At 56.1% G+C, this 25,945-nt stretch overlaps 1 protein-coding gene across 1 annotated transcript in view; it reads left to right on the top strand.

Moving 5' to 3' along the window:
• The first annotated feature begins 3,006 nt into the window (after positions 1-3,006).
• LOC147600357 (axonemal central pair apparatus protein HYDIN-like) overlaps positions 3,007-25,945 on the top strand; it is a 39,496-nt gene continuing 16,557 nt past the window's right edge. Inside the window, exons 1-22 of the mRNA XM_086751247.1 lie at positions 3,007-3,079; positions 6,129-6,192; positions 6,374-6,632; positions 8,544-8,687; positions 9,837-9,980; positions 10,813-11,126; positions 12,733-12,880; positions 13,584-13,793; positions 14,677-14,814; positions 16,493-16,670; positions 16,860-16,990; positions 18,048-18,181; positions 18,663-18,799; positions 19,656-19,783; positions 19,892-20,083; positions 20,470-20,619; positions 21,281-21,520; positions 21,799-21,967; positions 22,494-22,679; positions 23,524-23,700; positions 24,338-24,514; positions 25,688-25,881. Of these exons, the coding sequence (XP_086607373.1) occupies positions 3,007-3,079; positions 6,129-6,192; positions 6,374-6,632; positions 8,544-8,687; positions 9,837-9,980; positions 10,813-11,126; positions 12,733-12,880; positions 13,584-13,793; positions 14,677-14,814; positions 16,493-16,670; positions 16,860-16,990; positions 18,048-18,181; positions 18,663-18,799; positions 19,656-19,783; positions 19,892-20,083; positions 20,470-20,619; positions 21,281-21,520; positions 21,799-21,967; positions 22,494-22,679; positions 23,524-23,700; positions 24,338-24,514; positions 25,688-25,881 (3,687 nt within the window). The remainder of the gene's footprint in view (positions 3,080-6,128; positions 6,193-6,373; positions 6,633-8,543; positions 8,688-9,836; positions 9,981-10,812; positions 11,127-12,732; positions 12,881-13,583; positions 13,794-14,676; positions 14,815-16,492; positions 16,671-16,859; positions 16,991-18,047; positions 18,182-18,662; positions 18,800-19,655; positions 19,784-19,891; positions 20,084-20,469; positions 20,620-21,280; positions 21,521-21,798; positions 21,968-22,493; positions 22,680-23,523; positions 23,701-24,337; positions 24,515-25,687; positions 25,882-25,945) is intronic.

Consider the following 25,945-nt stretch of genomic DNA (forward strand, 5'->3'; position numbering starts at 1 on the left):
AGGGGAGAGGCGCGTTAGGCAACCTGCCCCCTCCTGAGACAGCCCACAGCACGAAAAAGCACTCGCATCCTGCCAAGTTTGTCCCCGTGCACAGAGGTGGGCACCTCCTGTGTGCTCTGGGCTGGCACAGCCTCCCCGAGTCGTGATCTGGAAAGTCTCATTTTTAAGGGACAATGTGTCTTTCATTACCCACAGCAATTTATTTCGCTGTCCCATACCCGCGGTGTCAAAAGGAGGGCAGGAAAGCTGGTGGCGGGGCTGGCAGGCGTGTCCCAGAGGAGCAGCTGAGGGCTCTGGGTGGTGCACGGCGCGGAGCCATTGGGCACCAAAGCCAGCTCGGGTCGGAACCAAGAGGTTCCCCTCGTTTTCAGGGCCCAAAGCGCCATTTGTAGCACCAGCCCATCCTGTCAGTGCCCACCGCCCCACTTTTGGGGCCAAAATCCTCACTATTCGGGTCCCAACCCGTCTGCTCTGACCCCCGGCCTTTTCTGGGGGCCCAAATTCCATCCTGAGGGCCTAAACGCGGGAGGCCCAGCCCGTTGCCTGGCAACGCCCGCCCAGAAGTCAAGGGGGCGCCAGTGGGCCCAGGACAGCCAGTGCCATTTGAGTAGGCGGGGCCAAGTCACGTGATTGACAGTGAGCAAAGAGCCAATCCCAGGAAGCATCGCCCCAGGGCAGGGCGGGCACTGTGCCTGCAGAGAGTGACAGCCCGGGCCGCCAATCAGATGGAGGCCGAGCTGTGCAGCGCAGCGGCCTGGCCGGCAGAAGAAAGAGGATTTCTTGCGCGCTGAGGCCAAATTCACCCGCTGGCCTGTGCTCCTGCAAGAACAGCTGGGCGCAGTGCTCTGCAGCGCACAGTGTGCCCATCCGTCCCCAGCCTTTCCGTCTGCAGCGCCGTCGGTTGGCGTCAGACCAGGCCAGAGGCCGCTGCTGCTGCTTCAGCCCCAGGGAGGTGGGGTCCCTTGAAATGAGAGCGCTGGCGTGTGGGCAGTGCCAGCCACGGCGTCTGTGGGGACACAGAGCTGTGCCTGTGGCTGAAACGGCCGCTTCTGCCAAGCTCGTGGGCCCCGAAGGGCCCCTCTGGGCCTGGATTTGTGCTGTTGAGCCATCTGAATTCTCCAGGTCCTGGCCCAACTGCCCTTGTGTGAAGCCCTGCCTTGTGCCTACAGATCCTTTGGCTGTGTGACCCTGCCCCATGTCATGAGCCAGGAGGAGTTCCCAGGGGAATACTGCTGCCCTGAAGAGAAGAGGTGAAGGTGCTTCTCTCTGCTGCTAATGTAGCTCCCGGCCAGAAAGACTGACCTGCCTCAAGCTGCTGCAACCTCTGTCAGGTCTTGAGGGGTCTTCATCTGGATGAGAACATGCAGGGAAATAACCAGGCCGTGGTATCCAGATGGCAATGTCTGCCTGGTGAAACGGGGCTGAAGGCGCTGTCCTTTGTCTGCTGCTCTGAGGCTGACGGACGGAAAGCAGTGGCTGGGAAGAACTGCAGGTCATATCTTGCCCTGCTGACCCGACCTGGGAGCCCTGTGTTTCCCTGTGTCTGGCTCATCTCTGCAGCAGCGTAGGGAAGAGAAGGAAAAAGGGATTGGCCCACAGGTAACATCTGACTCTGAGCTGAAAGGATGGTGGGCGGAGGATGAGCTCAGGCCGTGCTCAGGATCGCAGTGCACACGCTCCCAGGGGAAGCGCGTTAATGACTGCGGTGCTTCTCAGGGCCAGTTCTTGAGGCAAGGCCTTTTTGTCTGAGAGGAAACGTGGGGAAGATGAATAGCCGACGCGCTGTTTTTAAGTATTTGCCACTTGGACGTCCCGTGGGATTTGCCCAGGGCTCAGGGTTTGCAGTGTCGTGGACGGAGTCTTACTGAAATAGCGGCGATGCTCCCTGTGAAGCAGAAGTTAATCTGCAGAGACCTGGTTTGGAAGTGCTCTGGTTTGCCATCTTATGCAACTGGAGTTTCCCGCTGTGCTCGTGACGGCCAGCCAAGCAGTTCTGTTTCCTTAGCTGCAGAAGCATCTCTGTCCGTGAGATGAAGATGAGGGATCTGAGCCACAGTCAGCAGGCACTGACCTCCCTTGAGCCCCGTGCCAGAGCCTGCCCAAGAGCCCTGGGCAGGGGCACTCGGGTGAAACGCATCCGTTTGAAGGGAGCCCCGGTGCGCAGAGCGATGGAGCGCGGAGGCCGTGTGGAGCTCCTGGGTGAGGGAGTCAGGGGGAGCCTGGGTTCAGGAGAGAGTGGAGAGCTGTGTGTGTCAGGCTGTGCTTCTCGGGGTGCTTCGTGAGAGCGACAGGGCCGGCTGTGCTGGGCTGTGCGCGTGGGTGTCAGCCTGTGCCCAGAGCCCTGCCACGGGCAGGCTGGGAGGTGCGAGGTGCCAGCAGAGCAGGGCAGCGGGCTGAAGCAGGGTCCAAGTTATCACCAAGCGTGCCGGAGAGAAGAGCAGCTGGCCCCTTCTGAGGGCAGCGCTGGCACCTCTGTGGGCTGTGTGGGACTTGGCTTTTGGCATATTGGGCCAGAGTGGGTGTTTGCAGGTGGTGTGTGGCTCTGCTCACGGTCAGTCCTGCAGGCTAGCTGGCTTGGTCTGAGCCCTGGCACAGGTGATGGAGCTGGGAGGAAGCCTTTGGGTGCTGCCATGAGTTTCTCTGGCCGCTGCTGTGTTTCAGGGTAACACCCCGAGGGATGTGGCTGTGCTGGAGCGGGGAGGCTGTGCTGGCGGCAATGTCAGAGATGCCTGCAGTGGCCATTGTGTGCTTTCCCTGAGCTGCTGTTGCTGCTGTGAGATGAGGCCCTGCTAGCCAGGCGCCCTGGTGTGCCTGCCCCAGCAAAGGAGGGAAGTGCGGCTGGTTTCTGTGGCGCTGGGGCAGCAAGGAGCAGGTCAGAGATCCCTGCTGATGGCGTGCGCTGCTCCTGCGGGAGTGGGTGGGCGCTAGCGTCCCCGTCCCCTCTGCCTCCGTGTCCGCCATGGTGTTCCGAAGCCGCCTCCTCCCCTCTGTGTCCCTGCTGTCGCCATGGCGGTGTTGGGATGCCCTTGTTGCTACGGGAACGAGGACAACAGTCCGGCTGAGAGCTGGGATCAAGCGGGTGAGTGTGCCTCGGTGTCCCCGCGGTGTGGGAAAGGTGAGGGATGCTGGTGAGCACCCCCGTGCTGACGTGGCTGCGTCTTGTCCCCTCTGAAAGAGGGAGGGCAGCCGTCGGTGCCGCTGAGCCCAGGCTGCTGAGGGTCGGGAGGAGGGGCTGGGGAGCGCGGCTGGGCAGAGACCCAGGGCTGTGGGGGAGCTCGCGGAGGGCTGACACCCCCTGTCCCACGCAGCGGTGTGGGGGCACCCCTTGTGTGAGAGGGGGGAGAGAGGCAGGGCTGCGCCTGGGCCAGGGCCACCTCGGGCCTGACAAAGCTCTCCTGGGAGCAGGTTGTGCTCCCGTCCTGTGGGATCCCTTCCCCTGCGACCAAGCTGCTTTTCTGGGGGAGGATTTGAGGGGTGAGGTGGCCTGTGGAGCAGAGTGGGGGCTCTGCTGCTGCCTGAGAGGCACCTGGGGGCGGCAGCGCTTTCCGTGTCAGGGCCTGGGAGCTGGAGCCCCTTCTTCCCCCGCAGAGCTGGACAGGGAGCAAGCTTTGCTCCCCAAAAGACAAACTGCCAAAACTTCTTCCTTTCTTCCCATGGGATGCCCTTGTGACTGCATCCAGGCTGTGGGTTAAACGTGGAGGGGACAGAGGCTGCCTGCCTCGCGGCTGCTGCTGTTGCCCTCCTCATCTTGCACGTGGCCTTTTGCATGTTCTGGCTCAGCCTGTCAATGAGGGGTGAGATTATTTGTGCTTGCTCTGTCTATAAAATGCGGTGAAGGCTTATGATGAGAAGTGCAACAGCTGGCCCAGCTGGAAGGGACTGCAAAGCTGACTCACCGCGACTCCCCTTGCGTTTTAAACCCGTGGGTGATTTTCTGGGGAGCGGTTCCTGCGTACACCTAGGGAAAACAGCAAGGCTGGACTGCTCCAGGAGGGTGCAGATTTCTCAGACAATCTGATCCCCACAGGAGTCTTCCTGTGATTTCCAGGAACTTGGAATGGGCTCTTGACAGGAGCCCCTCAGGAGTGGTACGGCTTCGCTCACCTGCTGCTCTGGATTCAGCCATGCACAGTCAGCTCTGACCGCGCGTCTGGCTGCTGGCTGCTGCCCTGGGGATCCACTCATAGTCCTTTGGGTTCTGCTCTTCCCTTCCAAAGTCGCCAGCTGCGTGGGAGCTCTGATGCATTGTGACCCAAAATGAAATGTGGGCCAGATGCCCGGCCAAGAGTGAATAAAAAGGCAGAGCTGGTGCAAGTTGGGAAGGCAGGAGAGCAGAGGGAAATGCTGGGAGAAGAGACAGTCGTAGTGTAAGGCCTTAAGGCAGGAGCCATAGCTGTACATGACAGCATGTGGAGCTGTGGATCTCCAGCAGCCTCTTGGAAGGGAGCTTGGTCCACCTCAGTGTCAGCTGAGCGTCGGCGTTTGTTTAAAGAGCGAGCAGGAAGGTTTAACACCAGGCTCCTGGACATTCTCTCAGCTGTGCTGGAGCTTTTGCACTGAATTGCAGGGTGACAGTGCCGCAGGGAGAAAGCACAGAGGAACTGGAATAAAAGGTGATAACAAAAGGGAAATCGTGCTGCTGTGGAGTGGGCCGTTGGCCTGGCAGGGCATGGTGGTCTGCGCTGGGTCCCCCTGGGGAATGCAACGCCTGGCTCCATCCAGACAGCCTAGCACCATTCCTCTGTAAGAGTTTCTCGGGTGCAACGTCCTGCGCGGCTCGTTGGCAAGCTTTGATAAATGAGCTTTGCCAGTTAGCAGCCTTGCAGATTCACCTCCGGAGCAGAGCCATCAGGTCTCCTTTTCAAGCGAGCTCCCCTGTGTCAGCATGAATCCCAGGAGAAGTTGTACATTAATGTCAATGAAAACCTGCCAGCTGCCAGCTGGGTATGAAGGTGTTGGCTGGGTAGCCCTTGGCTGATGGCAGAGCAGTGGGTGCCTCTGAGGCTAGTGATGGGCTCCGCACGGGATGCAGAGACAAGAGAAGAGGGTTGGTGGGATCCTACGTGGTCGCTGAGGCCACTTCTCTTGTCTGCCTTCCTGGGGTTGTGTGGATCCCTGGCCTTTGAGACAAAACTGCATCTGGTGCTGATGTTTGGGTGGTTTCAGGAGGCTCAGTGGCTGTGGTCTCTCTGGGGGAGCAGGCAGAGCTCTGCTGACAGGTTTTGCTTCGGTTGTCGTCTTCCAGAAACAGAAGTGAGTGCTTCAGTCCTTCAGGGGCTGTTGAGAAGCGCTACCTAACTCTTGGGAAAGAAGACTTTGGTGCTTTTGATCAACCGGTTTTGCAGAGCTGTTCTTCATGCTCTCAGCAGTATCGCCCAGCCACGTGGCTGCTGCGGTGGGATTTGAGCAGTCCTGGCTTCCTCTGCCCTTGAGCCTTTGTGCAAACCTGGCCACCCTTGTTGGGGAGCCAGCAGCGATAAAGTAGCTTCCCTTGGCGCGCGCTCCAGAAGAGAGACTGGAGGGGGAAATAACCTTCTCCTGAGGATGGGCATCCCTTGGGTGGGCAAAACCGGGTTATTGAGGTGAATCTATTAAAAGACACAGTGAGTGTTTCTTGTACACGAAGGAATCCATTTCCATTGCATATTCATTTTGCTTTCTGTCTAGCTGTAGTTATTTATCTTACAATGTCACTGCAGCGTTAATCTCGGGGAAACGTCTGTTGATCCTGTGTTCTCACAGTGCGTCTTCCTAAAGCTCAAAGCAGCTGCACTGTTGAGGCAAAGGGCGGTAGGTGTGGGGCAGTGGCGGTTGGCTGTTCCCTAAGGGATGGGGGGCCGATGTGGATAACATTGGTGCCAGGGCAGGGACCCCACCACGGGGGCCAGCCCAGCATCCAGGTGGGCAGATGAGGCTGCAAACCCTGCAGCTCCCAAATAGCATCTTCAGAGGAAGCCAGCTGAGGCAGCAGCTCCCAAGGGGAAGGTGAAACGGCAGCCAAGCTGTTCCGCCATCCAGGCAGCCAGGACAGGCCAGCTCGGCATCCGAAGCAGCGAGACCTGCAGGAAGCACCTTGGAAAAATGCTCTGGGTCTCAAGCGCCAAAGGCTGGTGTTGCTCTGTCCACAGCAACTGAGATGATGTTCTTCACGCAGCTTTCCTTCCGTGAGGCAAACAGACCAGCTAGTGGATGGTGATGAACTTAGGGGCAGCCAAGGTCTGGCTTTTGCTGAAGTTCTGAGCTGGGTCAGCCTTTTTGGAGGTGGCTTTATTGCGCAGTGTGCAGTGCGCTAAGGCCGTGGGGGTGCTGAGGCTGAGGGACTCCTTGGAAATGGCAGCTCCCATGACATTTTCCATCTCTGCTTCTCTTCTAGCTTGGTTCCGTGCTGCTGTTACTCTTTCAAGACAATGAAGAAAGGAGGACACACTCATCATCTCTGTGGGACAATGGAAGGTTTTGCCCCATCTCACCGGTGTGACCGTCTGCCTGCCATCACAGACACCAAGGGCAAAGCTTCCTTGCAGAGCCGCAAGCCTGCCTGCCCTGTGTTTAAGCTCCATCCTCTGAGGATGGAGCTGATGCCAGGCCAGAGCATGGAGATGGTGCTGGAAGGCTTCTCCAGCACTCCCCAGGTGAGGTTGCCCCGAGGGCTGAGCCTTTCCCATCAGATCACCTGCGCTGGGACTTCTTCTGCAGCCCCTTGACATTTCCCTGAGAAAATGAGCAAGTGCTTTCAAGGAACTGTTGTAGTGGCACAAGCAAGCTGCCACCATGGCGGTACCAGTTGCTTTCCTTGCTGGCCACCATCAGTTGCTAAGGCTTTTTCATGTTTCTGTAGCTACCATAAACCCACCTTGCTGCTAGCAAAAGATGGGCAGAAGGAAGCATTACTAGCTCAGGGGCAAACGGCAGGTTACGAGGTGTCACGTGCTGAGGTGGAAGGGAAAGGCAGAGAAAAGATGCTACACTTTGACTAGGAGCACAGGCAGAAAGTAAAGAAAAATGCAAAAAAAAATGCAAAGCTTCTGGGGGAAGCAGCGAATAAAACAAAACACCGGTGAAGGGAGGGAGTGTCTGGGAACGACATTTTTTTCCTCTGTAGACAAAGATGGACAGAGGGCTGCTCTAGCTCTAAGTCCTGGAGGAGAAAAACAAGCACATTGTGCCAGCTCTGGTGATCACAGTGACGGTCCCCACGTGGGAAACTGTTCCCAGGGATCACTGTATTTGACAGCTTGACTTTTGTCAGTGTTTCCATAACTGCCTGCCCCAGTCTCGCAGCCAGCCCCGCTGTCCCAAGGGCAGCCAGGTCTTGCGGCACCCTTGGATGGCAGCTCAGAGAGGGAAATGTCAGCAGGATTGCTGGCTGTTCTCCTCCCAGGCCCCTTCTTTCCAGGGGAAATCCAGCTCCGCAGAGAAGCTGCCGGCTAACCCTGCTGCGCATTCCCTGCCTGCAGCATTCCTGGGCACAGATGTTTAAGGGAATGGGAACTAAATCTGCATTAAGCTCCTGCTGGTATGAGTGGTTTGAAGGTTGTTTGAAAGTGTTGCCTCAGTGGTAGCTTGAAGAAGACTTGATTACTCCCCTCGCTGACTGTGATGAGACTGTCCCAGTGCAGCTCTGAGCCCACAGGTTTAGCTGAAGAGGAGACAAAGGTACCAGAAAGGAAATAAAGTGCTCAGGGCACTGGTGAGGGTGTCTTGCCTGGAAAGCTGAAAGGGCATCTGTGGGCACAGCTGTGGCTTTGTGGCTCCTGCAGTCAAAGCCAAGACTCTGGGAGTGGGCTTTCCACCTTCCTTGGGTCTTGAGAACTTAATACTCCTCAGGCTGGTCAGAAGCCCAACTCCCTGCCTTGCCCGTGCGACACAGATGATTTGGAAGGCTGTAGGCTCAGAGGAGGAGTTGGGTTGTGGTGTTGTACAAGAAGGAAGAGTGAGAAATGAAAGGAGGAATTGGAGAAGTGAAACCATGGGAAATGAGGAAAAAGTCTTGAATGTAAGAGCATCTGGCTTAAGCAGAGGCTTTTCTTGTGAAGGGCAAGACCTCTCTTTCCTGGGGTGCTTTAGGAGGGCAGAGTACACGAGTGATCCCCTCTTGACCTGAAAGCAGGCTGGCTCCTTGGGTTTTTCCATGGATCCTTTCCACTAAGCTTCCAAGGGAGGGTCTGCTGGCGTTGGCCCTTCCAGCACCTCCTTCCCTTCATATGGTTCTATGTTTTTAATCAGCTCCAACAGCTCTCCGTACGTATTGTGCTTAGCAAGGGGGCACATCAAAGCAATAATCCTTTGTGGCAGGGATTATTACGGCTGTAGGCAGCAGGTGACTCACAGGTGCCTTTTGTGGACGTTGGGGTGTAGCATTATGGACACTGGCGTGCAGAATAAATAGGAAGCAGCATCAAAAGAAAAGGGGGCTCTTGAGCAGACCAGTGGCTGTCACTTCATGGCAGCAGTACGGTCCGTGGCTGGGTGATGGTAAATGCAGGGTGTGTTCTGGATGCCGTGCTAGCACCCGCCGGGTGACCTGCGACTCTTGCACACAGGTGGTGAAGGAGCGGCTGCTGTGTCACGCCATCGTGGGAAGGGAGGGAAGGAAGAGGCAGATAATGCACATGGACGTCACGTGCGAGTTCATTGCTCCCGTCCTGCAAATGTCCTCCAGGGCAATCACTTTCCGGGTGGAGAAGGTAAGTCTCGGGACTGCATCCTGGCATTTAATAGCGTGGCCGAGGCCTGAAAGCCTGTGGGGTGCGTGTGCTTGTGCTCAAGGAGGAAATGAAAGAGCTTCTCCAAGTCAGAGACGGGACTTCTTTTTAACTTCAGCCAAGTAAAACTGAGATGACAGCTGCTGCGCTGAAGGGGATCATGGCCACATCCAGAGAGACACAAGGTTCTGCAGTCAGTGTGAAGGGAGGTTCTTGAGGATCCTCCAAGGCACGGCGAAGTCTGAACAGCAGTCCTGTAGGGAAGCAGAGGAAAACTGAGATTGCTGTCAGCTCCTCAGGGTGATGAGCAAAACCTGTCATCTCTTGTCTCTCTTTGCCTTCTCTGACATTGGTATGGATGCTAGCTCTTCGCATTTCCCCAACACTCACCTTCTTCAAAGGACCTGCAGACGTCTTCAGCTGCAGCGCTGAGAACAACCCAAAGCAGGTGCCCTTTAGTCTCTGGATCCCAACTCCTGCGTGAACTTTCCCTCTCCCATGAGGTGTCTGACAAAGATAAGATATTTCAGTGTTTAGTTTCTGTGTTTTCAGATGTCTCCTCTGGTTCCCAGGCATCCTGAGAAGCACAAAATCCTGTGAGCTGGCAGATTTAATTAGAAGCTTTTCAGCTCTCCCTGATGTCTGCCTGGTGTGCTTGACGCCACGCGCTCCGATTTATGGAGGGCTATGGCACTGCAGCTGTTTGATATCAGCACGCACAGCACTAGTTTCCCAGACACTGTCTGGTTTCTATAAACCATGCAGGAAACCCAGAGCAATGCCCCCTGTAGCAGGGGCCTCAGGAGACAGGTTGCTACCGGGCAGCTGAGGTTTCTCGCTGACTGTGTGTGCGTGTAAATGTTCCAAACTAACCTCAGGCTACTGCAGGCTCTCCACTACAGGGTAAATCCTATTCCCTCCGCTGTCCCCACACGGGATGCTGCAGTTTCTGAACATGGAGAGCATCTGATAGTCTTAGAGGAAAAACTTTTGGAAGGATACAAACTAATGAAAATCGTAAATAGAGATGTATGCATGTCTGGGGCTGAAAAAGTTGCAATGCGTCAGAAAGGGAAGGAGGTCCATGGCCACTTGAACTTGATTTTTTCCCCTTGTCTTCTGTTTCTGTAGCAACCCAGTGATGTCCTTTGCCTTCAGTACAAGTCTCTTTCTTTAAAAAACGACTCCTCCCTGCCAGTCAGCCTTGTCCTGGCCTTAGAGCAACCCTTCTTCATCTGCGATGCGCACCGGCAGCCCCTCCCTGCAGATGTCCAGGTGAGCAGCCGTGGACCTTCCTGCTGGTGGGTGTTGGAGAGGGAGGAGTGTGGTGGCGCGTTTCTGGTGGGAGGCCCTCCAGTAGAGAAGTTGATACTTTAGAGTCAGCAGTAGACTGGCCTGAACTAAATCAGATTTGAAACGAGCTGCTGAAGGAAACAGAATATCATCTGAATTGGGGAAACACACCTGGCTCTAAGACATGGAGAGAAGGCAGCAGGCAACTAGGTCTGGGCAAGCCGGGTAGTAAAGGCATCTCTTGGAAGCCGTCCCAGCTCTCCAGCCGCCATCCTCAGACCACTTCTGGAGCTGCTTGCTCTCTTGGAGGGCAGCTCTGCCTTCAGCCTGGTGCCTGCCCTGCTGTTAGTGGAAGGTGTGGGACGTGGACCCTGCTAAACACGTGTTGTTGTAGGCACGGCCACCACTTCTGTGCCGTGCTGGTGACTAGCCCCGGCAAGGGTGAGGACGCAGTGCTGTTGTGCTTGTGTTGAGTGTGAGGATAAAGAAGTTTTTCTAGAGTCAGGGGAAAAGGCCCTGGCTTGCCAGAGTGCTGCTTTGGTGATGTACTCAGCATACAGCTTTGGTGGGTTCCGAGTACAGTAGAACAATATTTCTTTCCCCCTTGTATTGCTATCGATGCAGAGCACAGAGATGTGAGCCTGAGGCCGTCTCAGAGACTGCTGTGGTGCTTGCGGTCAGGTGCACACTGTCCAGAAAATGAAGCATGACCTGAAGCCCACGCAGGGGTCACACTTTGAGCATTGACACGTTTTATGCTCTCAGACCTTGGGACTTCATCAGCTGGTGGTGAATGCTTTTCATCTCCTTGCAGCCCATGAAGCTGGAGGTAGGGGAGGAGCTTCATCTCTTCATCGGCTTTAACCCTGCTTATGAAAAGGATTTGAATAGCCGGGTAGCAGAGAAGACTCTGAAGATACAGTTTCTAGAGCACCCGCATGTGGAGCTGGTCCCCGTTAGGGGAGAGGTCTACTTTCCCAGTCTCCGCATCCAGACCACGGCCCTGGACTTTGGCGGCATCTTGAATGACACCGAAGAGGAGCGTTACGTCGAGATGACCAACTGCAGCCCGCTTCCTGTCCGGTACCACTGGATGCTCCTGCCAAACAGCCACGTGAGCCGGAGGAGGTATGTGCACCTCTGCCCTCTCCTTGAAGCTCTTCTTCCTGATGTCCTGCCTGTCCTTGGCAAAGACCAAGGCTGTTTGCCTGGGACCTGACAAACTGCTTTCCACTTTGCCTTGTGGAAATAACACCTGCCAGCTGTGGTCAGGGGAGATGCTCAGCAAACAGGTGATCTTCACCAGTTTGATGCTGGGAAGGAGACAATGTTCTCCAGCCAAGCTGGGGCTGTAGGATACTACCAGCACGTTTTGCAGAGCCGTAAGCTAGAATCCTGCTTTATTTCTGGAGCTACAAAGCCATGCTTAGGCACTTGGACAAGCAGATGTATCATGTGGCCTCTTTTCCTTCCCTGCCAACTCTGTTTGTTGTCGTCTCGTACTAAGAAGCTACAACGGCACTGCCACCAGCACGCTGTGCTGCTGTCCCAGCCTCTTGCTGCTGTTTGGCTGTAGCCTCTGTACTGGTTCCCCTGGGAAGGAAAGCTGGCGTGGGAAGCTGCTTTCTCAGAGCTTGGTGGCCTGAGGCAAACAGCACCTTGGTGAAGTGAGTTTCCATCTGTTAACGTGCACGTCACCTTCATGAACCAGCTCTTGAGTGTTTCACAGCAAACGGCAGGTTCTGCTGTGGCTTCGGGTACAGCTGTAGATGTTGGCGGGAGGACTTGTCTGAGCATCCCTGGCGAGCAGGGCTGTCCAGCGCTGGCCTGTGGGTTCCAAGCCCAGGACCAGTCTTCCAGTTGCGCTGGAGCCCATCTCTCAACACATTGCTAGCAGTTCCTCCCGCTGTGGCCTCTCTGCACAGGGCAAACGTCTGGTCTGGACAGTTTTAATTACAGCAGCAAACGATGTTGCTGTAACGCTGTAGGAAACAAAGCCAAGTTTACCATTGGACATGGAAGTGCTGCTATTCCAAATACAAGAGATCACCACGAAACAGTTTTGTTGAGGGAACTGGGATCTGGCCCGGAGGAGACGAGCTGTTGGACCTGGAAATGAGCTGTTGCTCCGAGCAGGGCTTGGGGGAGAAGTCCTGGGAACTGGGGTAGCCCGTTCACAGCTGAGCCTTACCAAGTAACAACAAGTCTTCAGTGTGGCCCTTCTTGATGCAGGGCGCCTTCAAGAACAGACCCTAAAAGGCAGAGGGAAGTCTGCAAGAGCAGGTGGAGGGAGGTGGGCAGGGAAGGAGGAGCAGGGCTGTAAGCTCTGCTTGGAGGCCCCTGCCATCTCCTGCTGAATTAGACTAGGGTTTAAGTACAAGCGGGCTCCATCGCTGCTCCGGCCTGATCGCACTTAGAGAACGCTACCAGCACTGCTGCTTGCTTGGACGGACCTACAGCTGTGGGTAATTGTCAAGGGAAATTTCAGGAGAAATATCCAGTAGAGCTGCAGATTCTCTCACTTAGGCCCTCTGGGTGTGGAAGGCACGGTCTGCAGGGGTGGGTGCTTTCAGGAGGGCACTGGGGGGTCTGTTGTAGCTCATCGCTGTCCAGATCTGCCCCTTTGTGTCTCAGTGTCACCTTTTTGCACAGTTCATGTGTCTTTTCTTGCTGCGCTTCTTACCTCCCCACAAGGCGTTCACCTCTGTCCTCTTCCACTTCTCCTTGCAACCAGTTACCAGCTGCCCGCACCAGCGCTATTCCAGCAGCGAGGCGCGTCATCCCCGGGCAGCGTGGCGAGGATCAAGACTCAGAGCCCGGTGAGGATGAAGGAACTGAGGCAGCTGGGGGAGGCAGAGCCCCTCGCCTTGAGAGCAGAGGATGTAAGTAGGAATGTGTCTCTCTCCTGCATTTCCAGTGTGGCAAGCAGTTACGCAGCTCCCGCTCCCACGGGTGGCTCTCGATGCTGCTCACAGAGCAGCTTTGCACCCCTCCAAGCACATCCCACAGCACTGCTGCAGCGACTGGTCACTGGAGAGGCTGTGCGGGACGTGTCATAGGATTGATGGAGGGCATTACCTCTGCTGCACCCATGGAGGGCATTATCCATCTTGTCTCTAATCGAGTGGTCAGCAGGAAATTTCTGCAGTAGATTTTGCTGTAGCGTCTTGAGAGAGAGCAGCATGCAAATCAGAGAGAGAGTGCAAAGCATCAGGAGTCAGAGGAGCTGGGCTGGAGTCTTCCTAGGGGCTCCTAGGGCTCTCACCTCCAAGTCTTTGTGTTTCTCTAAAGGCAGTAAAACCTGTTTCTAAAGGCAGCAGAGAGAATTTGTTGCTGCCAGGAGACCTCCAAAGTACTTCAGTGTAGTGTATTAATGAATGCCTTAATGAGTGAGCAAGGGAGAAAAATTTTCCCGTGGTTACTGTGCTGGAAAGTGGAATGGATGCAGGCTGAGATGAGGATGATTTTGCCTGTGTTTGAGGGAGAGGTCCCTCCAGCCATGTCTGTCCTTTTCTCCAAGCCATGGCTCCCCTTCTGCACCCATTTCAGTGCTCGACATCTTGATCTCTCCTCCCTCGCTTCCAGGTTTTCGACATCCTGCCTCTGCATGGTGTGCTGCAGCCAGGCGAGAGCCAGCGAGTCACCTTCACTTTCTTTGGCCACGCCAACATTGTTGCCCGCGCCATGGCGCTGTGCAGGGTGGAGGGAGGCCCGACCTACAAGATGGCGTTGAGTGGGGAGGCTTCGCTCATCAGCTACCACCTAGACGTCATGGAGATTGACTACGGGCTGCAGGTACCGTGCACTTCTCTTGGCAGAGGTCCTTGTCACGAAACCACCACCAGCGCGTTGCTGCCCACCTAGGTCCAGGGCTCTCTCCCCTTCCCAGCTACTTTTTGAGTGATACGTCCTGCATCCAGGCTGGGTTTTGATGGCCATCTCCACCCCTGCTCCCCCAAAATTGGCAGTTCCTCCTCTTCAAGGTCACTCATGCTGCCTCCTGGGGCAGGCAGGATCCCAGAGGTGATCTCCAGGGGGACATGCCCCAAGACATCCATCCACTGATCCGCTCCTAAAGCCTGAGGTCCAAGGAGATGCTCTCTTTCCATGCTCTTGATTAACCAACACAGTAAACCAGGGAGGAAGTGAACTTGGGCTTCCCGTCACTGTAGCTGGAGAGAATGTCCCACAATGATCCCTGCTTTGCTTCTTTTCAGCTCAAAACCCCCCAGATATTTCCAGCTGTTGGCCCTGTACATGTTGCACGTCCATCTCCCTTTGTCGCTGTCACTGCAAGCTCTGCAAATACTTGCGTGCGGGTGCCTGTTCTTCTGAAATGTCTTGGTGCCTCCTCCTTTCTTTCAGCCAGCTGTTAGATGACACCTTGAAGTGCAGAGGGCTGGCATCCTCTTTGGTTTCTTGATTACTGATCTGTCTATGGTTGGTATTGCCCCTCTGCATGCCGCCATCACTCTCTGTTCCTGTGCAGGGCTAAGAGCTACCCTGTGGCTGTGGGCTCCCCAGCCTGACCTGGGAGAGTCAAGTGCCCGTATCTTCTCTGCAGTCCCTGCTTCTCTCTTGCGTTGTGTTCATTTGCTCTCATCCCAATGCAAGCAGCAGGAGACTCCCAGCAGCAGGCTGGTGTGTGTAACTTCCCGCTCCTCTGCCCTCTCTTCAGCCGTTTCACAAAGTCGCGGAAGCAGAGCTCACCCTGCAGAACAGCGGCAAGGTGGGAATCACCTACGCGGTGCTAAGCCCCAGCACGGCCACTGCAGACAGCCCGCTGCCCGGCGTGCCCCTGGTTGTGCCCAGCACGGTGAGTAGCACAAGCGATGAACCCTGGGCCTGTCTCAGGCTGCCCAGGAGAGGGTGAGAGGGAAAAAAGGGAAAAAAGACAAGACCCACAGAAGCAGCCAGGAGAGACAGGGCTGTAAGCAATTGCTGCTGGGGGGCTGAGAGGGTCAAGCAGGTGCGGGCCTGAGAGAGTTCCTTAACGGCCGCTGCTGGCGGGTGGCCCTGCTGTCACACAGCACCCACCGGCGGGAGGCACGAGTGCTTGGGGAGCTCTCTGGCCCCCAGCTGCTGAGCTCTCTGCTCATGCTGGCGCTGGAGCCGGATGGCGCAGACTCTGCTGAGGGTCGCCTTCCCCCGGTTGTGTGATTGGACAGGACTTATTCCTGGTGCGAGCCTGCACAAACCCTGCCTGCCCCCTGCCAGCACTAAGCAGGGGAGACTGAAATACTTTCTTGTTTGGGCGTGAAGGTCCTTTGCCAGAAATGGTGACAGCCCCTGTACTGGTCCCTCACTGCTCCAGCTTTGCTGCTCTGCAGCAGCTTTGTGGGGCAGTGAGGGGGGCCAGGGAGGAGCGGGGCTGTGGAATAGCAAGGAGAGGAGTTTGCAGCACCCCACCATCCCAGCTTCTCCGTTCTGCGTGGGTGTCTTTGAGCTGAAGCAGTGTTCCTATCTATGTCCCTTTGTGCAATGGGAAGAGGAAGCCAAATGGCTTTCACATTTCCTCATGCCTGTCTCCGAAAAGGGCTGAGACGCTGATGCCCCCTTCCCGCGAGCTCCCGAAAGCACAGCTCTGCTTGGGCCCGGGCAGTGGTTGCTGTAGTTGCTTCATGGGCCCGGGCAGCTTGGCAGGGCTGGCTTTCGCTGCAGCTGTGTTGTGTGCTGCAGTAAGGGCACAGGAGACCAAGTGGCAGGATGTGTCCCGCTCAGCAGCTTCTCCCTGCAGCGTGGAGGGGAGCCGGGAGCTGAGGGTCCAGCCCAGTGTGCAGAGGGCGAGCTGCAAAAGCTGAGACCATGTCCTGTCACCTCGAGCAGTGGTGCTGTCTGCTTGTAGTTGCTCCTGACCTGGCTGGCGTCAGCCCAGCCCGGGACTCCGACAGCCCTTCTGGAAGCCCAGAGAGGAGGTGGCCTTCCTGGCAGCACCTTCTTCCCTGGATCTCCTCCTGCACTGGGCTCCTGCTTCTCCAGAGATGTACGTTTGCAGATCACTGTGAGTCTGGAGAGACTCGAGCACCCTGGGTGCAACCACACAGGCAGGAGACGTTTGGTTGGGATCTGTGAATACGTCGGCGCTCAACACCAGCCTGGGCACCGCTGACGTGCTGGGACAGGAGCTGCCGGCCCGTCTGAGAGTGCGGGCACTTCCCTCATCTTGCGTAGCGGCTGGCAAAAGAGCCTTTCTTCCCTCAGCTTGGCTCTGGCTGGCAGAGGGCACACCTCGTGAGCAGAAGAGCTGTGCTCACGCTGAGCAAAGGGCAGGCAGTGCTGTGGGAATGCAGCCTTAGGAGCCCTCTGAAGGACACAGTGCATCCTGGTGCAGGAGATGTGAGCTTTGGGACAGAAGAAGGCCAGAAGGCCATGTTGTCTGACCCTTTCTCAGCCTGGAGAACATGCCTTCTCTTGGCAGCATGTCTATCGTCTGAGCCATCCCTCCACCAAAGCCTCTTTGGTGCATTCCCTCCGTCTTCTCCCGCGCTCTGCAGGGTTACGTTGGACCTGGCACGCGGAAAGTTCTCAAAGTCTATTACCTGCCGGGAGTGCCTGGAGGCTTCTGCAGGACTTTCCAGATCCGAGTGGCTCACCTGGAGCCAGAAGAAATTTCCCTGAAAGGAGAGGGGAGCTTTCCCAGGATCTGCTTGGACCTGCCCAGGAACGTCAAAGGTAAGCACTGCCCGTCTGCTCCCCAGGAAGGCCCTGGGGTTTTTTTCCCCCATGTTATATGTCCCTAGGGCATCTTGCTTGAGGAATGTGTTTCTGGGAGAGGCCAGCGTTAGGGGAATGGGGCTTCCCAGCTTGAATGGGAATGGCGCTGTGCCCACACTTGTATTTGTGGATGTTCTCTTCCTTCAGGAAATGAAAAATATGAGAAGCTGCTCAAAGAGGCAAAAGAAAAGGTGGAAAAAGACAGCCAGAGGGACGAAGCAGTTGTTCTGAGGGAGGCTGCGGCAGCGGAGCCACCCATGGACAACTCGCAGAGTCTGGTGAGGAACAACTGCTTCCCTCTTTGGCACAGGGTGCTCCCCCTGTGTCCTTTGGGCCCCTTGCACCCCACAGCAGGCTTCCTGGGGTCCTGCTGGCACTTGGGACCTCCCTGCCCACACCTGCCCATGGTCATGCATCAACTCAGCATTGCCCATGGGCTGCCCACCTCGGGGCATTGTCCCTCCCATAGATGCACCAGCTTCCTGACTGCCCCAGGGAGGGATCCTGAAGACCCTGCTCAAGGCATCGAATTGATGGTTCTTTGTGCTGGCGCTGCAGGTCATGGCTGGGGTGTCTGTGGCTCACAACAATCGGGACAATCTGTTTAACAGGGCCTGCAGCGACAGGACAAGGGGTCATTGTTTTTAACTACAAGAGGCCAGATTCACACCAGGAATAAGGAGAATTTTTTTTTATGATGAGAGTGTTGAAGCAGTGGCCCAGGTTGCCCAGAAAGGTGGTGGATGCCCCATCCCTGGAGACGTTCAAGGTCAGGCTGGACAGGGCTCTGAGCAAGCTGATCTGGTTGGAGATGTCCCTGCTCGCTGCAGGGGGTTGGACTGGATGATTTCTGAAGTTCCTTTCCAACCCAAACCATTCCAGGATTCTAGGATTCTCTGAACCCAAGCCCTGCCAGGTTTACAGAGTTAATCGCAGCAGCCTGACTTGTGCCCTGGGGTTGTGCTGTCGGTGCTCAGCTCCAAGTGGCACCGGCCCAACAAAAGGTTCCCTTTTCAAGAGAGCTTTTGTCCAAGCTGCTTTGGCACCGGCTGGGCGCAGGCACTCGGAGCACTGGAAGGTTCCTGGCTTGTCCGTCTGCCTCTCTGACGAGATCAGCTTTTGTAACAGTGACGGGCAGGCGAAGGCGCTGGAGTTCATTTCCCTAGAGATAAGGTCCTGGCTAAGAGAGCAGGAGGTGTCACAGACACTGAGCAGTGAGCCAGGAGGACCCCATCACCCCTCTCCACAAGAGCAGGCTGGGATCCTGTTTCAGAGACAGGGTTGTGCCTTGGGAAGGACCTTTGCTAACCAGCCACTGTCTTTCCTTGTCATCAGCTGGACACTCGGCTGCAGATGCAGATGGAGCAGATGCTGGTAGAGGAACACGCCCTGGCACAGCAGAAAGCTCTTGCCTCCCATCCCCCGGAGGAGACAGCCTTTGACCAGCGTGCTCGTCAGAGCCTTCTCAAGTCAGTGGGGACTCCCATAGCCTATCTCCAGGCACCCCGAGGGTAACAGCCAGAGGCGCAGCCCTGCTGCTGCTGTTTTGGGGACAGATCTGGTTGCAGAGCGGTGGGGGCAAATCCTATTTCAGGGTCCTGAAGCAAGTTCAGGCTTGGGCTGTACCCCTGGCTCAGCAGTTCCACGGAGACCAGTGGAGGTCCAGTGAACTTGTCTGCAGTGGCTTTTCATAGCACACGAGCGGTGACCAGTATCCATTTTAAAGTAACTTTATTTTAAGGTCCCTTTGCTAGTTGAGGAAGCCTAGAACCTACACTCCCTGGGACTTGCCAAAGTCTTACTACCAGATAGTCAGGCCTTGGGATTCACTGACTAGAGCTGAGTTTCTACAGCAGTGGACACAGAAATACCCACATTTTTTGCATCGTCCACCCACTTGGAAACGTAGCCAGGCTGTGGTTTAAGAACTGTCCTTACTCGTCCTTTCAGGGCTCAGCTGCCCGAGTACATCCTGGACCTTGGCTCCGTCATTCCTGGTGACATCCACACGCACAGCGTGAAGATCACCAACACTGGCCACTTCCCTGTGTCCTTCCACGCCGATGGACAGGTCCTGCGTGACACAGGTAACCAGTGCTGGAGAGACTTCTCGTGGGCTTGAAGGAGCCTTGTCTGACAAAGTAGCTTCAGCTGCTGGCCATGGGGAGTTTTTTGAGTGCTTCTTTGTCTAGTTCTTCCTCCTTGCGACCCTCTCTACCTGCTGCTTTGGAGCCTGAGTTCTCCTGGCCAGCAGGACCCAGAGACCTGGCCTGCCTGTGACTGCCCTAACACTTCCCTGGGGGCTAGATGGGCTGATCAGCGTGGTCCCCTCTCAGCAACCTCTGCTCTTGACTGCCAGGAGTGTCATCTGAGTTTCTTTCTGCACTCTGGGCTTGTGTTACAAGCAGACGGACTCTTTGGGGTTTGGAAGTGCTTTGCTTAGAGTTCATAAAGATGTCACGCTTGTGTTCAGCCTTTATTGAGAACGTGGCCTGTGAGGTCCTGTGTTGTATGGAAACAGGCTTCTGAAGCAGGCCTTTGAGGTAAGGCTGCCCTGCCATCCAACGGTGACTCGCTGTGTCTGAGGGGTGGTCAGGTGTCTCCTCTAAGTTGTTTTCCAGGGAGCACCATGGCATGGAGGGATCTTAGTTGGAAATTCCCCTTTGGAGAGGTCTGTGCATCCTTCCGTGGGATGCCTGAAGAAGGAATTGCTGGAGGTCCTGAAATGATAGATTTCCTTTTTACCGTGTGGACCTTGGATTCTGGCTGTGAAAACCCTTTGTCCGTGTGTGGTGAGAAGGGAGAAAGAGTGGCAGGCTTCTCCGGAGAAGCCAAGGGGTCCTTCAGAGAGCCAGCAGCCAGGACACTCGTATGGCCTTAACACGCTTGTGACACATTGATGTGGGTTGTGCCTCTCAGCTGCTTTATTTTCATCTGTTCAAGGTTTCAGTGTGGAGCCTGCCCGTGTGAAACGTCTGCCCTGCTGGGAGACAGAGACTTTTGAGGTGCGCTTCGACCCACAAAGTGCCAAGCTGCCGCTGGGAGAGGTGGACGTGCTCCTGCCCATCAAGGTACCGCATGCTTCCTCACCTCCCTCACCACCTTTCAGGGCAGGTGGCAGCTTGGGACAGCAGCAGATGTCACCTGGGCTTTCAGCGGGATGCTCTGTCCTTCACTAGGTAACAGGGGGCCCCACATTTCACGTCCGTCTCCGTGCCAACGTTGCTGTGCCGTCCCTCTGCCTCTCCAAGGATACAGTGGAGTTCTCCACTGTCCAGTGCGGACAGTGCCAGGAAGAAACCATCCAGCTCCACAATCCACTCCAGGTCCCCTGCAAATGGTTCACCACCAGGAGTGAGCCTGTTAAGAAGGTAAAGCACAGACTCCGTGGAACGCGTAACGTCGTGGTTGGGCTTTCTTTGCCCCTCTTGCCCTTTCTGCGCCTGTGGCTGCCTGAGCCCTTGGGCTACAGCCCACCTGAGGAAGCTTTAGAGGTACAGAGCAAATCTGGTTTGCCTGCACCTGTTCACTAGCTGATGCTTCACTTCTTTGCCAGCTTCACCCATTGCTCCTCTTCTGACAGTGCATCTGCGCACCCTGCCTGCACATTTTCCCTCCAGTTCTAGGCCAGTGGTGGCTGTGGCTGGTTTGGACGTGGGTGCTCGCAGCACCATGACAGTATCTCAGAGCACTGCAGGAACCGAGAGTCTGTCCTCACAGACCAAGGAGACCTCACACGATTGGTTTCTGTGCTCAGGTGGACAAACGTTTGTCGGTGCGCATGCATCGGAAGCTGCTCCAGGAGTTGAAGGCCAAGCCCTGTGTCTTCGAGGTGCTGCCCCCAGCTGGAGTCCTCGCTCCAGGACAGCAATGCCACGTGCAAGTCAGGTTTTCCCCTGTGGAAGAGGTGAGATTGGCGAGGCAGAAACACCTGATAGACCAATTTAGGTCCATCTGATAAACAAATATGCGGTTCCCCTGCACACCAGGACTCATCCTGCTCACTCACCCCCAGGAGGTCTGTCAGGGCAGTGTGGTAACGAGAGCCCAGCGTGGGGAGGAGGAGATGAGGTCTACCTCCGCATGGAGCTTTCTGCAAGCCCCGTCCCCACTGTGCCTCGGTTTCCCTTGCAGCACAGCCTTCTGAGAGGGGCTTTGAAATCCCCATGGGGAGCTTGCACAGCGAGCATCAGGGCACTGCAGTGTGGCTACCTGTGGGTGCATGATGGGGAACTCTGCCTCTTTCCCATCATCTTCCCCCTTGCCAGGACGTATTTGCAGGCTGCATTGCCCTGGTGCAGAGCACGTGGCGTGCTCACAGGGGATAACGCTGGAAGGGCCCATCGAGGCTAATCCCGCTGCTGGTACCAGCAGACAAAACAGCCGCCAGACACCCTCCTGGGCACGGCAGGACAGTCACCTGCAGTGCTGTGCTGCCAGCAGTCCCCATGGCCCTGGCCCAGCCTGTCTGCATGTTCCCAGGCAGTCTGACCTTGGGGAAGGCTTGAATGGGAGGCCCTGTCACCTGGGGCTTCATGGAGGAGCTTTCTGTGCTTCTCTCTTTGCAGAAATCCTACAGAAGCAAGGTGAAGATTAACATTTGCCAGAGCAGCCAGCAGCTCGAGCTGCAGATGTCGGGGCATGGGCTGCAGCCACAGCTGGAGTTCAGCCCCTCGGTGCTGGAGCTGGGACCATCGCTGCCGTGCAGCCGCGGGGCAGAGGGGACAGTGGTGGTGAAGAACCCGTGCGATTTCCCCATCGAGTTTTACTCCCTGGAGTTCGACCAGCAGTACCTTGCTGAGGAGCAGGTGAGAGGGAAGGTCTGGTCCCATGGGCACACTCCCGTCGCTTCCTAGCGCTCCAGCCTTCCCAGGCTCGTGCCAGGGGGGTGGAGGCAGTCCCCAGGGCAAAGCCTGGTGGCATTTCAGGGTTGGCCACCTCTGCTGGCAGGTGTGTAGGGGCTTGGATAGTCCGTGCCGTTGGGAGGAAGGAATGAGGGAGAAGATGGGTTGGCTGGGGAGTCTATTCGTGTGATGAAGGTCAAGAATCACATCCCACCTACGTTTTTTTTTCCCTATGCACACAGATCCTGCGGACGCTGAAGGATTACGATCGCCACAACACCTTGTTGCTGCCACCACGTGCCCCGGGTGAGAAGCTGCCCCCAGAGGTGCTGGAGTACTATGAGGACCAGAAGAGGCTGGAAGAGGAGCAGGCACAGTCCAGGACTGGGGAAGCAGCAGGCCAGGACAACGGTGAGGGATTGGCATTGGCTCTCCTGAGTGTGGCCACAGCAGGGAGCTCAGCCCACACACCCTGAGCTCCCCATGACCTCGTTGTCCATGGAAAGCCCATGCTTTTAGCAGCTTCCCATTCCCTAGCTTGGTGGAGGAATTTCCAGGTGGAAATCTGTGGCTTGTAACACGCATCCTCTGCCAGCCCTGAGTGCAGCCAAAGCAAGCTCGTATCTGCCTGCCGTCGACTGGGGCAGTAGTCAGGATGTCCCCTTGTGTCCCTCATCCACAAAGAGTAGGATGGGATGAGTTCTTCAGACAGTCGGACCAGGTCTAATACCACTGGCTATGTCCGATTTGTTTCTTCCCAGCAACAAAAGCACAAGCTCAAAATTCCCCTGAGGGCAGCCAGAGCCTGGACAGACTTCCCTGTGCCTTGGGCAATTTTGTGTCTTTTGCATGTGGCTGTGCAAAGTGTCAAATGGCAAAGAGCAGATGCCTGAGCATGTTCACTCTCTTCTTCCCTCCCTGTGTCCTTCCTGCTGAGCAAACTTTGAAAGTGTCCGGTCTCTGTCAGCTCAAGGAGGGAAGCACTCTGCTGGGATCATTCACACCATCTCATCCCACAGCTCGGTCGTTCCCTCCTCCATTTTTGATGAAAGCCAGTCCAACAAGGTGGACTCTAAAGCTGAATGTGGAGAAGAGGAGGAGGAAGGCGTTGAGAAAAGATGCGGGACAGATAACAACCCTAAGCTCATCACCTGGTTTATGTCCGTTGTGGCAAAGGGGTCTCAGTGGAGGACTTGAGTGTCAGCTCCATCACTTCCCTGCAGCCTGGGGCCACCTTCACTCCTGTAGGCCCGGAATGCGCTCTTCTCTGGGAAGTCTGCAGGATCCCGGGAGGAGTCTGGGGCAGGGACAAGGGAGAGGCCAGGGAGGTTTTCCCCAGCTTTGCCACATGAGCATGTTTGCCCCCAGGAGCTGCTGGGATCAGGATGATGCTGTTCCCTTTGCTAGGCAGGGCAGGGCAGGGCAGGGCGCTCGCTGTCCTACGTGGCATTGCAAGCTGAGTTGTCTTTTGGTGACCTCCTGAGGTCAAAGGTGGGAACTCGTTGTAAATGCTGTTCTGGTGAATTCAGAGCCCGGCCAGATGTCCTGCTAGTAATATTCCTCAAGCATCCGGCTTTTGGATAATGGCTTGATCCTTAGCTTGCGATCTGCCTTGGGACTGAGTAAGATGCCTGGTTCTGCCTGTGTCCCCTTACTCAGCAGGACCTGAGACCAATCTCCCATGACAACAGTTCATGAAAGATTTGGCCCAGGCCTTTCAGGCATTGCTGGCTGCTTGCTTTGTTCTCTTTCTGCCACCCCATTCTGCCACCCCATTTCCTGTACCCTGAAGAGGCACCTTCACCAGCATCTAGGGCAGACCCTGATCTGCACAAGTCTAAAGGAAGGGCATGGTGAGATCTTGGGTGTGACGTTGGTTTCAGCAGTCTCCTCTCCCAGGACCTGAGGGGATGGGAGGATGATCAGGATGACAGGTAGGCAGGAGACCGACTTTTCTACCTGCTTCTGCACAGGAGAGCATCAGCAAAGCACCGCCAGCAGCAAGGAGGCAGCGGGAGAACTGGACAACAGCCCTGTCACTAAGGCCATTGCCCGCCACCTTGGCATCGATCTCTCTGCAGAAGGGCGCGCAGCCCGAAACCGGAGAGGGATCGTCGTCATCGTCCATGGGGCACCCCTGACAGGTACGTGAGCGGCAGGCCGTGGCTGCCAGGATGGGGGGCAGCAGGAGAGACATATATCTCCTGGTGGACCACGGTGCTTGGTTGACCAAGTGAAGTGAAGCAAGGTGAGCCACAGCTCTGCTGGTACATGAAGCAGCCTCAGGCCTTCGCCTAGCTGATGCAGGTGGTGTGGCTCATCTTGTGTCCCTGCTAGGAGCTGGGCTCTCGTTCCCGCAAGCAGTGTGGCCATGTTCCTGTTGCTTTGTGGGACCACATTGCCTCGGGTCCATGTTGCCTCGTGGGAGCAGTCCCTAGCCCACACTGACCCTCAAAGTGTGCCCAGAGGTTGCCTGAGACAGCAGCGAGCAGCACAGGCTAGCGAATAATAGTCTGAGTGGTGGTGGGACAGGGCTGGAAGCAGTGTTCTGGCCCAGGGTCGAGGTCACCACAAGGGACAAAGTCCTCAGCTGAAGATGAGGTGGAGATGATCCACATTTCTAACCATGCTCAGGCTGCCTCCCTCATGGTCTCTCCTTAAGGGGCACGTGCTTTCCCCCTGCCCTTGAAAATGTGAAATACTTTTTGGGGCATTTCCAGAGCCTGTCCCTGACAATGCCTCATGTGCAAGTGTCACCAAGCAGTCTTCCTCTCTCTCAAGGCAAGACCACGGCAGCGGTCGCGCTGTCCAAATACTATGGCGCTGCCTGCTTGTCCATCGATGCCGTGGTGGAGGAAGCCATCTCGAAGAGGAGCAGCTCAGCAGGGCTGTGTGCCCAGGAGCTGTGCATCAGGGCTGCCATCGAGCAGAAGAGCCGCAAGGAGACAGAGCGTGCGGGTAAGGAGAAACGCTGGACCCCCAGCAGCGCTTCAGAAACCCACCATGACCATCCACCTCCCTTGCTCCAGAGAAGCAGCTTGACAGCCCTTGGGTCTCTTGGGGAACATGGCTGCAGCGTGTAGAAATGCAAAGCCGTTTCTTCAAACATCTCTGGGTATTAAAAAAATTCTCCATTTTCCGGGATCCGGCAGGGGCACTTTTCCTGCTCCTGAGCTTCTTGGCACGGGTTCCTTTTTCTAGGAGCAGTGAAGCACACTTGTTTGTGTCTTACTGAGAGTTCTCCTGTTTCCTCAAAGCTGAATCCAGCTTGCTCCTCAGGGCCGTCAGGCAGAACTGCTGCCCACTTTAAGAAGGAAAAAGGTCTCTAAAGTGGCTCATGAAGCATTAGACGACTGACTTTGAGTGTGGCTTCACAAACATGAGAGGAAGGGAAGGATCACCTTCTGGGGCAGTTTCAGATGAGAGAGATGCTGCAGATGAGCTCTTTTCTCCAGAGATGTTCCTATACAGGCTGTCAGGTTAGGCAGCTGGTGCCAGTTGTGCTGTTCTCCGTTGTGAGACCGGAGACTTTAAGGAAACTTTATTGGGCAGCTGGTGCCCCAAGCTCTGCAGGGTGAGGCCAGACCCTGTCTGTGGTGGGGGCAGTTTTGCGTTGCTCAGCTTTGAACTTGGCTGGGTTGGGAGCTGGTGGAAGGAAGAAGGGCCTGGGTCCCCGGTGGGGTTATCCCATGTGGAGGATTTAGCTCCAGCAGAGATGGGTGATGCAGCTGGGGCAGGGCTGCGTGTTACGGTCTCTATCTGAGAATGTAGGATGGGGGCAAGGTACAGAAACAATAGTCCTGGAGGACAAATCCTTGGCTTGACCCATAGTGGGAGTGACTGTGGAAAAGGTGTTACTTGTGTGCACGTTTGTTGGGACGGACACAGGGCTGTGAATTAAAAGCTCTCTAGCTTTCCAATCTAGTTTCAGGTGGTGTGCTTTCTCGTGCTAATAAGAGAAGCAGGGAGGGAGCTGCTTCTGGGAGCAGTGCTGCCAGTGCCAGGCAGGCTGGGGGACAAGTGCTGTGTCCCTACCAGGGCACAAGGCTGTGCTCATGGAGGTGCGAGGTGCCTGCTTGCTCCCCACAGCGCCCGTCGCCAGCCCCACTGAGCCGTTTGTCCCCTCCACAGGTCAAAACGCAGATGCCTCCCGCCGCCGGCAGTTCCGGGCCCATGGCAAGCGCAGCCCAGACAGGAGCCAGTCGCCCTCTGCCAACAAAGTCAGCCTGCAGTCTGTCGGTTCCCAAAGCTCTGCAGCGGCCAAGACAAAGAAAAAGGAGCGCCTGTCCCAGAAACAGCATGTAATGGACCTGACAGGCTCCCGGGTGAAGCGTGATCGGCACAGCTTAGTGCATGGCACCTTTCTGTTGCCTTTGAGAATCATAGAAT

This window comes from Chlamydotis macqueenii, chromosome 6 (genome assembly GCF_036417535.1).
Source record: "Chlamydotis macqueenii isolate bChlMac1 chromosome 6, bChlMac1.mat, whole genome shotgun sequence".
Taxonomy (NCBI): domain Eukaryota; kingdom Metazoa; phylum Chordata; class Aves; order Otidiformes; family Otididae; genus Chlamydotis; species Chlamydotis macqueenii.